We start from the raw sequence: 17,401 nt of genomic DNA, 5'->3' as shown, positions 1-17,401 counted from the left end.
CGCTTCAGTCGTGTCCGACATTTTTGATTTAAGGTAATTCATCTAGCACTGGCATGTGATAGATTAACTTTTGAAGATAATGAAGGAGCAGAAGAAAATAGTAAGGATCTGGGAGATGGGATTAGGTCCTTCAGAATCAATTGGAATGATGAATGGTTGAAACCCTGTTTAGACAGGAAAATCAACATTTCTCAAATTTTTTCTTTCTTCATCCTGAGAGTTTTATTTTCTACTCTGAAAATAAGTGGTGTTTTAAGATTCACAATCAACTCCATCTAAACCTAGCCTAATAAAAGAAGATTAATAAATAACATCCTATGCAAAAGTTGTTCTTTAGGAGGAATATTACAAATACTAGCAAAGAGTATAATTAACTTCGGATATCTTCAAAGCAGTTGCTAGCTTTTTTGTTGCGCTTTGAAATACCATTTACATTGTTCTCTTGAAGAGGTAGTTTTCCCTGTCTTTATCTTGACAAGGTAAATGTGTTTACAGCCCTTTGTTTCCAGGCTTTAGGATTTGGGAACTGTTTGTTTTCCTGCTTGGTTATCACATTTCCAAACATCTTCCCACAAAGGAACCCGAAACAGGGATTGAGATTCTCGGTGGCAGATACCTGCATTTGGATCTAAGAGATTTCAGGTCATGATCCCCATTCTTCTAAGCTGACCTCCCTTAAACTATTAAGCAGGGATTTCATGCCAATTCCTCCCCAACGGATTCCATTTTTAAATTTATCCACCCCATTGCCTCCTCCTGTTTTCAGTAAAGATGGAAGAACATCACACAGGAATTAAATGACCAGGAGACCCACTGTAGGACAGTTTTCTGGCCTCCCTGGCTTACTTCCTGGAGGCTGGTTGCCTGAGCTGTGGCTCCTGACTGCATGGAGCTTGGAAGCTAGTGCTGCCTGCTTCCAAAGTGCCCCGAAGACCCCAGCCCACCCCCCAACGAATCCCCCCAACACATCAGCAAACAGTCGTCTTGAGCAACTGTTATCTGTGGCCCAGGATGAAGATTGCCTAACTGGGAGGTCCCTGTCCCCTTGGGGACAAATCAGGTTCCTGATCTGGTTTCTGAGAAACCCACTTGCTCAAGGAGCATTGTCTCAATAAGCTCGGCCTAGTCTTAAATTCTTGAGATCCCATTGAATTCCAGTTTTTACCGTTTAAAAATACCATTTAAAAAAAGAGTTTTCTCTGTCCCTCTCAGCCACTTAGCCACTTTTTTAAAGGCAGTTTGAGTTTAGCCACTGCAAGCAGGTTTCAGATCTCCCTCCCTTTCATCCTCCCTCCTCTTCTAGCAAGAAGGAAAAACTTACGGATTTCAGACATCTAAAGCTTGACCCTGGGAATTGTTACACTACCCTGATTTTACACAAATCATTTCAGACAGATATAATTCTAGGCCTTTACAATGATTTCATCTGTCCTTTCATTAAATATGGGGAAAATAAGTCTTCTGGAATAACATTGCAGCCTGCTCTGAGTGGATGAAGGGGTCCGAAAGACCTACTTTTTCCTTTCACTGGTGCCATTTTCTCTTGCAAAACAGTAAAGAAAAAATCATTCTAAAGCAAAGGAAAATGAGAAATAAAAGACAAAGTGATTTACAGCCGAGAATGACATGGTGAGGGAATTCCCTGGTTAGGACTCCGCGCTTTCACTGCTGAAGGTACGGGTTCAATCGCTGGTCAAGGAACTAGGAACCCAGAAGCTGTGCGGCCAAAAAAAAAAGAAGAAGAAGAAGAATATTCTGACACAAATAATAAATAAAAATCAAAGATTCAAAAAGAATGAAGAAAAAGACGCGCATCTCTGTGTGAACCTTCAGGGTCCAGCCTCCAGCCTCCTGGTGCCCATGAGCACGTAGGAGGCTGGCAGGACTGAGGAGGAACTGAGGACCCGAACTGCTCATTTTAGTACATTTAAAATTGAAGCAGTTGCAAATATTTTCCCATCAAACACAGCTTTGTTGTTTTGATTAGAACGACTTATTACTGTAGTTGTAGAAAACAGAGTCTACGATGGAGATGTGTTGTAAACGAAACGTATACACTGGATTTCAAAGATCGACTAGGAAGAAAAAAGTAAACGATCTTAATATATATTTATATATATATACATAAATTATTTGTTCAAATAGTATTATTTTGGCTATCAGGTCAAATAAAATAATTATGAAAATCAGTTCTTCTTTCTAATGTTTTTCTTTTAAAAATGTTAATGTGGTCACTTAGAAAACTTACATAAATGGGTTAGATTGAATTTCTGCTGGCAGTGCTGCCATACAGGATATTCTTTGTCCTTAGGCTGCTAAACTCAGTTGCTGTGGTAACTAAAGGGGCCTCCTGGCTCAGGGTTTCCTGGAATACAGGGGGGTGATGCGGGGGAGGGGAGGGAGGACTTATGGGAAGGTTTTTTTGGAAGTCACGTTTCACTCATCGCCAGTTTTCTCCACTAACAACCAAACTGAATAATACCTTCATTTAGTGGTGGTAATTTTGTAACGTATATAAATATCAAATCATGTGTGACTGTGGTCCCTTCTCTGTCCACCTGAAACTATCACAACATTGTTAACCAGCTATACTCCAACATAGAAGAAAAAGTTTAAAAAATAAACATAAAAAACTTTTACTCCCCCAAAATAATAATAAATACCGAATCAGTATGTTGTACACTTAAAACTAATGTAAAAATGTCAGTCAGTTATACTTCAGTTTGTTTGGGTTTTTTTTAATCCTCATTTAAGGACAGACCACATGATGTGGTTTGTTTAAGGCCGAGTAGTACCAGTTTGGATTCCAGGCACCCAACCAAAACCCCAAAGGAGGAGTCACTATCATCAGTGACTCCTCCAGCCAAATTCAACCTCTTCACCTGCTTCTGCCACCCCACCCCCTCTTCCCCTGCTGGGGTTGCTACGCTACACATTGATAGGCATTGGGAACTTGACTATTGATAATTTCCCACCATTAAAAGCCTCATATAATTGCTCATCCAACTCTTTAACTACAACTAGACTGAAGTGGGAGCCACTTCTCTGGCCTTTTATTTTCCTTCATCTTCCTCTGCTCTCATTTTCCTTCTATCTTTCTCCTCCTCATTTGGCTCACTTCTCTTGTGTGGCTTGGAAATCAGATGTGTAGCTCACACTTTTCTCTTACAGCCCAGAAGGAATAGGACGTTGGCAGTTCTCTCCAGTTGTATAAGAAGCAGTTGCCCTGGCCCCTCGTGAATGTTTTAAGTGGAAGGGGGGAGCATCGTTGACTCCTGAGGGCCCGGACTTTTTGATCCTCTCTACTGATGAATCCCCAACTTCTTTCCGATACACAGTTTGTGCTCTGCAAATAAAACACAGGTTTAATGGAACCTTACAATTGTTCTCCCTCTAGATGCTGTCAACATGAGACTAGGGGCAAAACGCTGCAGAGTGAGTAGGATTCAGCTGGGTGGGAAGCTGGTGAACGACATTAACAGGAGTTTGGATTGTGTACCAGGCCAGCTGATTCTCTGCTTCCTGGAACCCAGGAAGAGTTGGTTTGGCTCCTGGATATTCAGGTTTTCTCCCAGGAGAGACTATGCTAAATCAGAGGACAAGTGGAGCCAAAACCTCATTCAATTCTTCCTTCTTTGGCTTTCCTTCTCTCAGACTGTCGTTCCCTCCCCTCCAAGGCTGTAGACACAGCCTGAAATCAAAGAGCAGCTGATAAAGTCATAGGATTATGAATGTCTTCTGTTTACATCCAACGACCTTTGCCAAATATGGATAGCCTTTATTCTCTTCTTTTTACAGATTGAATCAATTCTGAACACTTGCGAGGGCAAAAAATTAAGTGTATCTGCCCTCCCTCTAAGCGTTTCTCGGAGCATTTTGTCTGTGAAACAAGGAGGAGAAGCTTTAAAAAAAAAATTGAGTAGGGTGGGGGCAGGATGTGGTTTCGAAAAGGGGTGGGGGGTGTTGCGTAGGGAGGGGGCCGTGTTTGAGGTCCACCCGTCTGAGGAGCTCCAAAGATTGGAGGCGGGTAGGGTGGGGCTGGGGGCTTGTCTGCCGGGCTCCGCCCTCTCCGAAGCTTATATAGGCGCGTGAGCTATAGGCTCGCTACTGAGAACCTGGAGGAAAACTTGCGCCGAGAGAGGACATATTGGAGGTTTTGCCGCCTGGAAGAGGGGTCTCTGGAGTCCCACTCCTAGATCTTTATCGAAGAATTGAAGAGAATTAAATTGCGGCCATGGGGACCACGAAGGTAAGAGCGATACGGTCACTGGCTGTTTTTGCCGGCTTGGGATGCACTCGGAAAGGCGAGCCATACCGGCGTTGGCTGAGCGGTTACGCGGAGTCACCTAGCAATCTGGAAGCCTTTCCCGTTGCTCTCCCAGCCTGCAGTGCCGCCCTTCCACAGTTCTTCTCGGATGTCATGTCCTATAAAGGGTTTATCCCAGTTCCATTCACCTTCTTGGGGTGGGAAAAGTCACCTGGAGAAGTTGTGCTTGTATAACACACATGAGTGTGTGTGTGTGTTTTCTTTAATACAATTGCATGCTTTTGAGGATGTGAAGTTGAGTGTTCAGGGCACCGGGGGCGGTATGGTGGTGTTGATGCTTTAGACCTTGAAAAGACCAGAGGGTGTTTTGGGGCTGCCGGGTCGGTGTCCAGCCATCATCTGTTCTATGACTTATGGGATTCCCTGGATTACCTAAGGAGAGAATTCCATGCTTGTGAACGCACAGTATATTAATATATTATTAGGTGTTGTGGATGCGGTATTTGTAGGAAGAAAGGCATTTTCACTAAGGTAATCTATCTGAAAATGAAAGATAAGAGAAGGGATGAAAAAGTGGGAAGGCCCTCAAGGAGTATAAATGATGAGAGAAAATAAGAGGTTTCTACTAAAAGGAGTGGATGAAGCAGAAAGCGCTGCCCCTGCGGGCCTCGGGGATCCTTAGATCCGGTGGAGGCAAGGTCAATTTGGGGAACTGTTAACTCCAGGCCTGCCACTGCCTGACTTGAAAGGGAAGGAGTTTAAGATGAGAAAGGGTTCTCGGGGGCGGAGCTCTCAGGCATAAAAATTGAGCTCTCTTGGGGGTGGAAATTAAGATCACACCTATTAGAATTATCCCCGACAAGGTGAGTGATGACTGGGTTGATTTCAGCACAGCCCCCTCACAAAATGTCTCCATTTTGGATTGGGAGTCAGCTTTTTCTCGCCCCCTGGTGGGTGGGTGGGGGATAGCACTACCTCTTCAAGTGAACGGGAAGAATTTCAGATGGGACCAAGGGTACGGGGGTACGGTGGGTGGATCCTGCAGATTCTGTGATCCAGAGTTGCGAGCAGCCTGGTGATGATGACACATCACTAGCACTTTGCCTTTGTGAAATTTGGGGTGCGGATGAGCCTACACTGGCTCTAGCTGTTCCGCAGAATAATCTGTTCTCAGCAATCCTAAGGCTTTTCAGTCTGCCCTCAGTGTTTTTCTATCCCTGAGCACAATTCTGTGCTTGCCTAGGGATTTGCCTGGGGATTTGGCTGGGGCAGCTGTTAGAATACTTCCGAATGGTCTAACCACAGTTCTCCTAACTTGTCCCTTCCCAAATTTTCTTGCCAGAATTTCCCTAGGTTTACTCTTCATGCTCATCTATATCACTGGATAAACTCTTCAGTTCTTTTGTGTTCCTTATTCACTACCTAAATGGTTAAGTTGTTTTCATACCACCAACCGACTGAGTTCTAGTACATACATCTTCTCTTTTATTTTCTTTAATTTTATCTTCATGGTATTTCTCTTTTTTAGATTAAGAAAGTATAATAACACATTTACAGGAGACTTGGCAAATACAGAACAAAGTTACATATAGTTCCACTATATATTACAATTTTTTAAGTAGATATATCAAGATTTTTAGTTGGAATTTTCAATGTCAAACTCAAGAATTAATAGAATGAATATACAGAAAAGTAGAAGAATGTGGTAGACCTGAAAAGCACTATGAACCAATTCAACCTAATTAAGATTTATACAATTTTCAGACAGCAGCAGAATACAAATTCAAGTTCCCAGAGACTATAAACTGGGAAGCACTGGAACATGTCCAGGGACATAAAACAAGGTGCAAAAATTTCATGATGCGTCCTCCTTAATAAGAGCCAGTTATGGATCAAGGCTATTAAGGAATGTTCTTCTCTACCCTCCCCCCAGGTCACCGCACCTCTGATCTTCGCCATCTCAGTTGCTACCATAGGCTCTTTCCAGTATGGCTACAACACTGGAGTCATCAATGCTCCTGAGGCGGTGAGTGCCAGGCAACTAGAGTTAAGAGTTTGGAGTGGGGAAAGTATTCCTTTAGGTAGGGTTTCCAGAATTGTCATGCTTAGACAGACTTGGTAGCTCACTTGGCTAAGACTGAGATGGGGAGAAGGTGGGGATCTAATTGAGTCATTGATCAAAGCAAGAGGCTCAGGGCAGGGGCTCTCTGCACCCTGGACTGGGCCCGTTCATCCTCTCACCCTCTGTTGACGCACTTCCCTTATTGTCCCCTAGAGGTTAGTTGCAAAGTCGGGGTGCAGGGGGGCAGTGTGCGGTCATCCCTGAACAGAAGTACATCCGTACTACTAGCTACTGGCATTTTCAGGACAACCAAGTTATTCTTTTCAGATCTGGTAACATGAACTCCAGTGTCACCTGTCTCTTCCATTGCCATCTATTTATTCCCTCAACTCTCTACCTAGAAAGTAACTGGAACACTGTTCTCTTAGGGAGGGGAAGATCCTCAGTGTTTGTCTCTTTTCTCATCCAACTGTAATGATCTTTTCTCCCACCACCCATTTTAATTGGCAGATCATAAAAGACTTTCTCAATTACACTTTGGAAGAGCGGTCACAAAACCCCCCGTCCAGCGGGCTCCTCACATCCCTGTGGTCGTTGTCCGTGGCCATCTTCTCCGTGGGTGGTATGATTGGTTCCTTCTCCGTCGGACTCTTTGTCAACAAATTTGGCAGGTATTGACCAGAAACTGCAAGGAAGGGGGGGGGCTATAGTGGTTGCATTGAAGATAAACATTGAGGCTTAGAGCAGGGAGGTGATGGTGCATTTGAATGGAAAGCATGTCACATTCCCATCAAGGGAAAACCAATCCCACAGACCAGTCTCCATCCCCCTCCCCCACTCCCAGCCACATTCAGGCCTAATGATGAGTCTAGGATTGAGTGGGACAATTTTAATTTCTAGCAAATTTCTAGCTGATGGATGCTATTAGTTTGTGGACAACTTTGAGAACAAATGGCCTTAAAGTGCTTGCTAAAATCCTACCCTATAGCTAGGATGTACAGGAGAAAATCTGCAATAAGTTCTCTAGGTGAGTCTTATGTAGGCCGAGGTGTAGGAACCGTTAGTCCTGATTATCCCAATCTGATATGTTCTGATACTAGAAAGTGGAAAAGTTAGACCAAAAGATTTATGAGCCTGGAGAATGGTAGAGTGACTAGGAAAGAAGGAGAGGTGGACTCTGTTTTGCAAATTTCCCTTATCTTTGTTTAATCTTCCAGGCGCAATTCAATGCTTATTGTCAACCTGTTGGCCATAGCTGGTGGCTGCCTTATGGGATTCTGCAAAATAGCAGAGTCAGTTGAAATGCTGATCTTGGGTCGACTGATTATCGGCCTCTTCTGTGGACTCTGCACAGGATTCGTGCCCATGTACATTGGAGAGATCTCCCCTACTGCCCTGCGGGGCGCCTTTGGTACTCTCAACCAGCTGGGCATCGTTATCGGGATTCTGGTGGCCCAGGTACTCTAGAACTTATTGAGTGTTCATTCATGGCTCGTTAAATGAATTTACACAGATAAAGTCACCAAAAAAAATTTGTGGCACAGGGAACTATGTTCAATATTCTATGATAAACACAATGGAAAAGAATATTTTAAAAAGGTTCTGTATATATATATATATATATATATATATATATATACACACACATATATATATATAACTGAATCGCTTTGCTGTACATCAGTACTTAAATCAACCATGCTTCAATTTTTACAAACAAAAAATGTCTGGCACTTATTCAACTACATATGTTTCACTGAAGAGCTAATAGATGGCTAAGGAAACATTTAGGGTAGAAAAAGAAAAAGCTATCTTTTCCTGTGATAGAAGGCCAGATGATTTTCTGAACTGTTTTTTTTTTTTTTTTAATCAATTTGTGGCTTCCCTGATGGCTCAGTGGATAAAGAATCCACCTGCAATGCAGGAGACACAGGAAACTCCAGTTTGACCCCTGGATTGGGAAGCTCCCCTGGAGGAGGAAATGACAACCCACTCCAGTATTCTTGCCTGGAGAATCCCATGGATAGAGGAGCCTGGGGGGCTACAGTCCAAAGGGTCACAACGAGTCAGACATGACTGAGCAACTAAGCATATGGCCTATAAAGTATGGAATTTTTAGTATTGTCTTTGGTTTCTAGATCTTTGGTCTAAAAGTCATCTTGGGGACTGAAGATCTCTGGCCTCTGCTCCTGGGCTTCACCATCTTACCAGCCATTATCCAGTGTGCTGCCCTTCCATTTTGCCCTGAAAGTCCTAGATTCTTGCTCATTAACAGAAAGGAGGAGGAGAAGGCAAAGGAGAGTGAGTATCCTTCATGCTTTCACTATAGGAACCTCAGGACTGTGGTTTGTTTTAAGATGAGGGTTTTGGATCTGGTTCTTGTCATCTCCTTTCCCTGCCCTCTAATACCTGAGCAGAAAACTGTCTGATTACTCTGAAGTCACATGGGGTGAGGGATGAGAAGGCAAGTTAAGGCCAGACACAGGACTCCTCAGAGTGGTGTCTTCCCAGCTGTCTCATGGGTGTATGGGTGTAAGGCATTAGCCAGCACCTTATCTATGACCTCTCTTCTTCCCCAGTCCTCCAGAAACTCTGGGGCACCGAGGACGTGGCTCAGGACATCCAGGAGATGAAGGATGAGAGTATGCGGATGTCGCAGGAGAAGCACGTCACAGTGCTGGAGCTCTTCCGCGCCCCCAACTACCGGCAACCCATCATTATCTCCATCATGCTCCAGCTCTCCCAGCAGCTCTCTGGGATCAACGCGGTAAGTGTCCATTCGGGGCAGATGTGTCCTACACATTTTTCACTGGAATCACCTGACCAGCTTCCCTGGGACTCAGTGGTGAAGAATCACCTGCCAATTCAGGAAAATGAGGGTTCGATCCCTGGGTCAGGAAGATTCCCTGGAGGAGGAAGTGACAACCCACTCCAGTATTCTTGCCTGGAAAATCCCATGGACAGAGGAGCCTGGTGGACTAGAGTCCATGGCATCACAAAGATTCGGACATGACTTAGTGACTAAACAACAACACACCTGACCAGAGGCAAATCGCACCGGCCACTGCTCAGCTTCTGACATACCCAGGGTCTTACAATGTTTGTCTGGTATTGGTTTCTCAGAAAATGCACATTATCCAGGTTTAGACTTACTTGCCTTTGTATTTATCTTCTAAAGTTATGTCTATAATACATGTTTGTGTGGCAAGATGAGAGAATGAAAAATTTCTCACCCTTAGTCTTAGAACTTGTGAACATTTGTCCTTGTCCAGATTTCTTTTAACATTATGGAGTATCACAATTTATCTAATTTTTATTCATCCTCAGTTTTGGACTGCTTTTTTTCTTTTTTGACTGTGCCTCTCAGCTTGCAGGATCTTACTTCTCCAACAGGGGATCAAACCCGTGCCCCCTGCATTGGAAGTGAGGAGTTACCAGGCACCACAGTGAAACTACGAAGTCCTGGTCACTGGACCACCAGGGAGTTCCCAGCCACTCATTTTTTAAATATCCAGTTCTCTTTAACTCTGATCTGTCTTGGATGATGTCATCAATGATAACATAGGCCATGTAATCCAAGCAGATCTGAGAATTGATGCACCTTGGGGTTTTTTCCCCTGGACTTTACAACCTGAAATCAGTGCAAAGCCCTAGGGAGCAATTAGGAGGTGTGTGGGTACCCAGACAGAGCTGGTCTTACCATTGTGTATATTTTTTACAGCTTAGACTAGTGACTGTGATTGTTTAACATGTGGGGCCAAATGGAAGCTAGCATCGGGCAGGTAGCCATGGTATTCTGTGCAAAAGTCTAGTTCCTTCTTTTGAGTCCTGGGTGTGAGCAGAGAAGGTATTCCTACACCTCTGTCCTTTTGCAGATAAAATATTTGGATATATTTGGATATGGAGAACACTCCAGACCTCTCTAAGTACCATTTCATGAGCTGAGGATTTGCCATCATAATATGATCTGTGTGATCAAACCATTTTATGACAAGGCAATTTTGCAAAAAATACATGATAACTTAAAATAGTAAGTTGGTCCTTAGCCTCTCTCCCTAATGCACCACAAGGAAACTCGTGTTTGTGCTTCCCCTGAGGGATTAGAGGCTGTTATATTAGAACCTGGGAGGGAAGATAGTCTGAAAAGTCCTCCTGGGTTGTTCCGATGGGTCTCAGTCTCAAATGTCCTCATTTGAAAAAACACTGTAATAAAATGTACACTTAGGACTTTCCAGAACAGTGAGACTGGGACTAGAGGGAGGTGTCCAGGTATAAGACGGTCCTGAGAAGGCCGCCTTCTTTAATTCTGCTCCCCAGGTACCTGCTTGCCTCCCCCAAGTCTGATCCCTGCAGAACAGGATCAGAGAAAGACCACCCTGGGAAAGTTAACAGATGATAGATGAGTGCTCTGAAGGCAGGACCCTTCCCCCTTCCCTCTTCCACTTCAGTAAATGGTGGGTGAAAGTCACTTTTCCAACCTACCTTTGAACAGACTATGTTTTTTAATCTCCCTAAAGGCAGAAGGGTAAGAGGCTGGACAGTGTTTACCCAGCAAAGTAAAACCGGCTTTCGGTAAAATGATGTAAGGGTGAGCGTAACCTGGCTCCAAGGTTCCAGGCAGCATGACTACTATAAGAAGTTTGCTTGAGGTGTGTATGTTTGAGTTAGGTTTTTGATATGTGTGCTTTTATATAAGAAAGAGAATTAGCATAATTATTCATCTCTAGTTTTAACTGTTCAAATGTCTTTCCTTACAAGCTTTATGTTATTAAATATTCTTGGAATTAAAAAAAAAAAAAAAAAGCAAGTTTTAATTAGCTCACCCTTGCTCCTTTCCCAGAGCAGCAGTTTTTAATGAGGATGACCCTACTTATCTCAGTTTCCAAGAGCATAGCCTGAATCTTATTTTGGAAAATATACATGGTTTCTATCTTAGGCTGTAGGACTTTGAAGACTTGTTTCTGCAGACAGTCACTCCCAATGTGGACGCGTATGTTGATCAAAAACTCTGAAGAACTTTTCCTTGGCAGTCCAGTGGTTAAGATTCAGCACTTCCTATGCAGGGGACACAAGTTCAATTCCTGGTTAGGAACTAAGATTTTACATGCTGCATGGCGCAGCCAAAAAATAAAAATAAATAACAATAAGAAAAAAAGAAAAAAACCAGAATGTACCACAGTAAATGTTTTTTTTTTTTTTTTTTTTTTTTTAAGTTTGCTGAATAGGGGCTGCCATGGAGGCAGATATTCTGGGTGAAATCATAAACTCCCAAACGAAGCCTAAGGGCCTGAGCAACCTAGATCCTGTTGCCTTGTTATCTTCAGGTCTGAGTCCAATGTTTCCATATCTCTTAAGTTATGGTAGTTGTGGCAGCCCTATGTATTAGCACAGTGTTGACCAAATAATAAGAATAGTATTAATTGTAGCTTATTTAATAGTGTGCATTCAATTAAAATAATCACTGGTGTTATTTACTAAAACACTTGCAAAGATCCAGTGCCTGGAATTCCAGCCCACGTTCTAAAAACAAGCAGGCTGAGGTTACCCTTCTTCACTATCAAGTTGATCCATCAATGCCTATCATTGTCGGTGGGGGTGACAGTTGGGGTAAGAGTCTATCAGTAAAGCAGAATTGAAAAACTTAACAGGACTTAAGCCATTCTAAGTTACTAAAGCAGACTTGAGGAAGAGACTAAATGGAGCAGTAAGAAAGAGCATAGTTTGGAGGGAAAAAAAATGGAACTAAGTAGCTAGAATTGAAAACAACTAAGAAGAAAATAAATTACAAAAGATCATTTGTTTGCAGAAAAGATACTATGATTGAACAACAACAGCAAATTGCTGGAAGGAACTCCTGAACTTCTGGGACTTTTGAGTTGATTTTTTTGAGGGTTCAGTGCAGCTGCTACACATAACTGTATTTCATAGTTGCACCTTTTGTTCCCTTTTAGGTGTTCTACTACTCAACAGGAATCTTCAAAGATGCAGGTGTCCAGGAGCCGGTCTATGCCACTATCGGCGCAGGTGTGGTCAACACCATCTTCACTGTGGTGTCTGTAAGTCAGATGTTTTGATCATTTTCAAGCAGGGTGGGGAATTCTTGCTACACATATTCAAGTATAGATGGCCTGTCCTTCCATCTCCCTGCTGCCTTTTAGTTAGACCTTTTTTGTTCTAATTCCCTGTGGGGGAAAAGAGCTATTGAATGATGGGTGAATGAACAGATGGGCAAAGGGGAGCACAGAGGGGACCGTGTAGGATGCTCTTGACTCAGAGTTAGAAGAGAGACATGTGACTATCGCAGGTACCCTGCTGCTGGTCAGGCAGCTTCCAGTAGCTCATAGTGTCTTCATGAAAAAGAAAGTGACATTGTTTCATGGGTACTTTTTCTAAATCATTTTTTAGGTGTTCTTGGTGGAAAGGGCTGGGAGGAGGACGCTACACCTGATTGGCCTTGGAGGGATGGCTTTTTGTTCCATCCTCATGACGATTTCTTTGTTACTAAAGGTGAGTACTCTTTGTAAAGGAAAGGGAGGGTTGGGGAATGGTGAGGGGGTGGGTTGTCGAGGTTTGGTGATTATACAAGTGAACTTTGGAAGAAGCAATATGCGCAGAGTTTTAAGAAAAGTGGATTTTCAGAGATAGATAATTAAATTGCTGTCATCCCTATAGCTATATGATATATAGCTTGTAAAATGCATGGTCTCATTTCATTCTTAAAGAGATATTAAAGTCATTAATCTGGTTTTATAGCTGATGAAATGCTCTCAGAATGTGCAGAATAACATGTGTGATCATACTGCTAAGATTCCAAGACCCAAGGCTGCTAGGACTTCCTTGACAGTCCAGTGGTTAAGAATCTGCCTTCCAGCACAGGGAGTGAGGGTTCAATCCCTGGTCCAGAAACTAAGATCCCACATTCTGCATGGCGCAGCCAAAGCAAAAACAAGAACAACAAAGCCCAAGGGTTCTAGGTCCAATAACTCCTTTATATCATGGAATAGAAGGAACTTTTCATTATTCCATCAGTCCTCATCTGTGGGAAGCTGGCGCCTACCTGGTCATGCTGTCTTTAATACTAACTTTCCTCTGTTCCTTTCTTGTAGGATCAATATAGCTGGATGAGCTTTATCTGTATTGGGGCCATCCTGGTCTTCGTGGCCTTCTTTGAAATTGGCCCAGGTCCCATTCCCTGGTTTATTGTGGCTGAACTCTTTGGCCAGGGACCCCGCCCAGCTGCCATGGCAGTGGCTGGCTGTTCCAACTGGACCTCCAACTTTTTGGTTGGACTGCTCTTCCCCTCGGCCGCGGTAAGTAACTTAAAACTAACCCAACCCATGTTGAAACCAGCTAATACATAGTTCTGCTTAGGAACAGAATGGCAATGATAGGCCTTAGGATTCCAAATCAATATTTAAAATCCATCATTTGGTGTAGCATTAATGGCCTGATCCAAAAGGCTCACTGAGGATAGGATGTTAATGATGAGGTAGGTCCTATTGTAAAATGGGCTAGAGTTGATTTGTTAAATAAAGGAACTAGCAGTGGACATCTAGGATGTATTTCCAATTTCTGTGAATCTTTTAGAAACCCAGATTTTAAAAAATAATTGAAAGGACTTTTCCAGTGGCCCTTTGGTTAAGAATTCACCTGCCAAAGCAGAAGACAGGGCTTCAATCCCTGGTTTGGGAAGACTTCACCTGCCACATGCTTTGCAATAAGAGAAGCCCACACACTGAAACTAAAGAGTAGCCCTCAAGAAAAAAAAGAGTAGCCCTCACTCACAGCAACTAGAGAAAGCCCAACCACAGCAGCAAAGACCGGGTGCAGCCAAAAATAAATAAATAAATAAAATAATGATATTAATCAAAAGTCCTAAAAACTCAATAGGTATTTGGAAATGGCTAACTTTAATGCCTAGGAAAAGGAATGACACAAAATTGCAGAGAAATCTAGGAAGTTACCAATGAAATCATGAGCAAGTCTCTGAAGAGACCGCACTGCTTTGATGAAGTTATGCCTTCAAGGCTATTGGAAATATGATTGTGAGGGAACTGACTGACTCTTGTGTTCTATATCTCTTCACCAGTTCTACTTAGGTGCCTACGTTTTCATCGTCTTCACTGCCTTCCTTGTTATCTTCTGGGTCTTCACCTTCTTCAAAGTTCCTGAGACCCGTGGCAGGACTTTTGAGGAAATTACACGAGCCTTTGAAGGGCAGGTGCAGACAGGAACCCGCGGTGAGAAAGGCCCCATCATGGAGATGAACAGCATCCAGCCCACGAAGGACACCAATGCCTAAGACATGCCTCTTACCCACCTCCCTCCCGTCACGAAAAGCAACCTCCCCCTGAGCAAGTGGGGAGACCTCATCAGGTTGTAATCCAGGACTGTTTCTGAATGCTGCTACTCCATTCCTTTCTCATCCACATACTCGATGGGCACTCAGAGGATCCCAAGGCTGGGGTTAGTCGTTGTCTTCAATGGCTTTTAAAATTTTCATTTCTTGGACATTCTCTTCAGCTCAGGAGAGACCAAGTAAACCTACCTTCATTTCAGGAGGGATTGGCCGCTTGGTATGTGACAACTTGGCCAGTTCCTGCTCCCTTAGGTTCTAAAATTGCCTCAAGGCATTCTGGGGAATGGGCTAGAAAGTGCCATTCCTCCAGCCTCAGACTCACCAGGAAGCAGGTACACTTAAGAGTGGAGGGCAGAGAGGGATTCCATAAGAGCTCCTTCTTCACTTCCGTACAGCTCTGCTGAGCAAATTAACTTGAGTTTTATTTATTTTATCTTCTGGTTTTATTGCATAAATATTTATTTTTTTAAATATAAAGTAATTTTACCAAATAATGAAAGCATAAGGAAATTGAGGTTAGAGGGAGGTGCTTCAAGAGAGGTTATAGGGTGGAAGATTGGATACTGAAGAGGTTAAGGTGCAATAAGAAGGGAAAGATTTAGGGAGAAAGGTCATGCATGATTGGAGAATGCATGATGTGGTGTGTGAGGTTTGCACATTGCCTCTTAACAATTTCTATCCTTCAGATAAAAACTCTCAACTTTCTCAGAAAAGTCATGTGCCTATATAAAGAAGCTATTGGTTTCCTTTGGAACTTTTTCTTCATTTAAGATTATATGTAGTATTACTTGAAATCTAGGATTATTGCTAAGGTGGGCATTTTATTTAGTTAATAGGGGTTTATGGGTTCTAATTTTGGATGGAGTCCAGAGAAGGGATGGTTATTTCTACAAATCCTCTTTCCCCTCACTGGACCAAGCAGCTTCTTTCTCTGTAGTGAACTCACTTTAAAAAAAAAAAAAAAAATTCCTATCACCCATCTGGTGGGAGAGCCTCCCAAGTGAGCAACCAAAAATCTTGGTTCTTGGTAGAGGTTCATTATTTCTTCAGTTTGTTGTTTAGAGGATTTTAGGTGTTGATTTTTATTTTGCTTTAAGCCATAGCTTTAAAAGAACTTAGAGATGTTTATAGCTAACTTGGAATTTGTAACCTCAGGCTGGAAGACGGTTTTTTTCCCTGAACGATTATTATCCAGTTGACATGTGTTATTACGTGAGGGTCATCTCATGCTTGTTTATGTCTGTAACCATGTCAAGTTACCTTGTTACCATGTTGCCATAGTGTTATGTCAGGTGCCCTGAGGGACTTGAACTTTCCTGTAGACCACACGTGACAGTCTGTGTGGATATGTGGCAAGGCCCACACGTGCGTGTGAACGTGTGTGCACCGTCACGAAGCAGTTGCTGGTTATCTTGTTAGGTTCCTAAGGCTCCTATTGGGTATAATGTGTTCAGACTCGTGTATATGTAAACAAAACTGCCTCTGCTGGGTGGAATCTGCATCAATGGTTTTCTTTGAAACTTCAGAGTTCCATCTCATCTGGCTGCCTTTCCTTGTTGGAGAGGACAGAGAGAACTCCCTAAATGTTGAGACAGTGGAGGGCTCACTCCCCACTCAGACAGCAGAAGACAGGAGAGAGTGTGAGACCAGGACATGATGCCTCCTGGGCGTGCTGGAAGGGCGTCATGGGGGAGAGGGAGGCATTCTTCAGGGGACAATAAGCTTCTAGATCTGGGGTGGCCGGAGGGTTTGCTGAGATGGAGGGATTACATTTGCCACAGCCCACAGCCACCTCCAGGATCATCCAGTATTTTTAGAAGTGGAGACTGGGCTCTTCATCCCTCCTTCATATGTTACTTGATCTCCCTTTCCCTCTTTGGTGCTTACATATTTCAAGCCCTTCTGTCAAACCGTTGTCTCTGACAGTATTTTGGTTCTAAGTTCTTACCATTCCCTCTGGTTGCTGAGACTTTGGGTACAAAACCCGCAGAGCCTTGGGACAGGGCTTTGCCGTGACGGGGGACTGTCCTCCTCCAACTGCCCCTCTGCCCCGACTCCTTAGACCAGTGGGTTGGCAGGGGCGCAGCATGGAATTTTCCCCAGTTCTCAGTGACCAGGTTGTGAATGATTTCCAAATGGATTTTTTCTATTATTGTTACTACGGTTCTTTGTTTTGAAATAAAATTCTGAATGTACATATATAACATCACAGGCTTGGTTTTTTGTGTGTGTGGGGGCGGGGGTAGGGGGACCTTCCTCTGTAACAAGTCAGCTTTAAACACTGTGTGGCTGCTTAGTACTTGTTGTAACCTAAATAAGTTTCTTATACAAGAGTTTTGTACAAATGAAAATAGCCATACTCATTTATTATGCGCAGATGAAATGGAAAAGCCTTAGTGCATTGCCTTGCATACTTAATAAATTATGTTGCTTGCTTTCACCGGTGAGAATTTTTCTGATTTTTCTCTTATGCTCTTTTCTATTTCCTTTCTCCTCCAGTCTTTGATTTCTGAAATTCATCCTACATTAATGTCATGGTATTCATATATATATACATAATATATGTGTATTATATGTTTTTCCAATGGCTCAGCAGTAAAGAACCTGCCTGCAGTGCAGGAGATGTAAGAGAAGCAGTTTCAATTCCTGGGAGGGGAAGATATTCCCTGGAGTAGGAAACAGCAACCCACTCAAGTATTTTGCCTGGAAAATC

At 43.0% G+C, this 17,401-nt stretch overlaps 1 protein-coding gene across 1 annotated transcript; it reads left to right on the top strand.

The window, feature by feature from the left end:
- The first annotated feature begins 4,095 nt into the window (after positions 1–4,095).
- Positions 4,096–17,128, top strand: SLC2A3 (solute carrier family 2 member 3). Its single transcript, XM_065941856.1, has 10 exons — positions 4,096–4,249; positions 6,201–6,293; positions 6,840–7,000; positions 7,547–7,787; positions 8,468–8,630; positions 8,909–9,096; positions 12,281–12,385; positions 12,735–12,836; positions 13,436–13,639; positions 14,419–17,128. The coding sequence occupies exons 1-10, from the start codon at positions 4,235–4,237 to the stop codon at positions 14,629–14,631; spliced, it is 1,485 nt and encodes a 494-aa protein (XP_065797928.1). The 5' UTR covers positions 4,096–4,234; the 3' UTR covers positions 14,632–17,128.
- Positions 17,129–17,401: the final 273 nt, after the last annotated feature.

This window comes from Muntiacus reevesi, chromosome 1 (assembly GCF_963930625.1).
Source record: "Muntiacus reevesi chromosome 1, mMunRee1.1, whole genome shotgun sequence".
NCBI lineage: Eukaryota > Metazoa > Chordata > Mammalia > Artiodactyla > Cervidae > Muntiacus > Muntiacus reevesi.
Note: the sequence above shows the minus strand (reverse complement) of the source record. Positions and strands in the feature narration are given on the sequence as shown.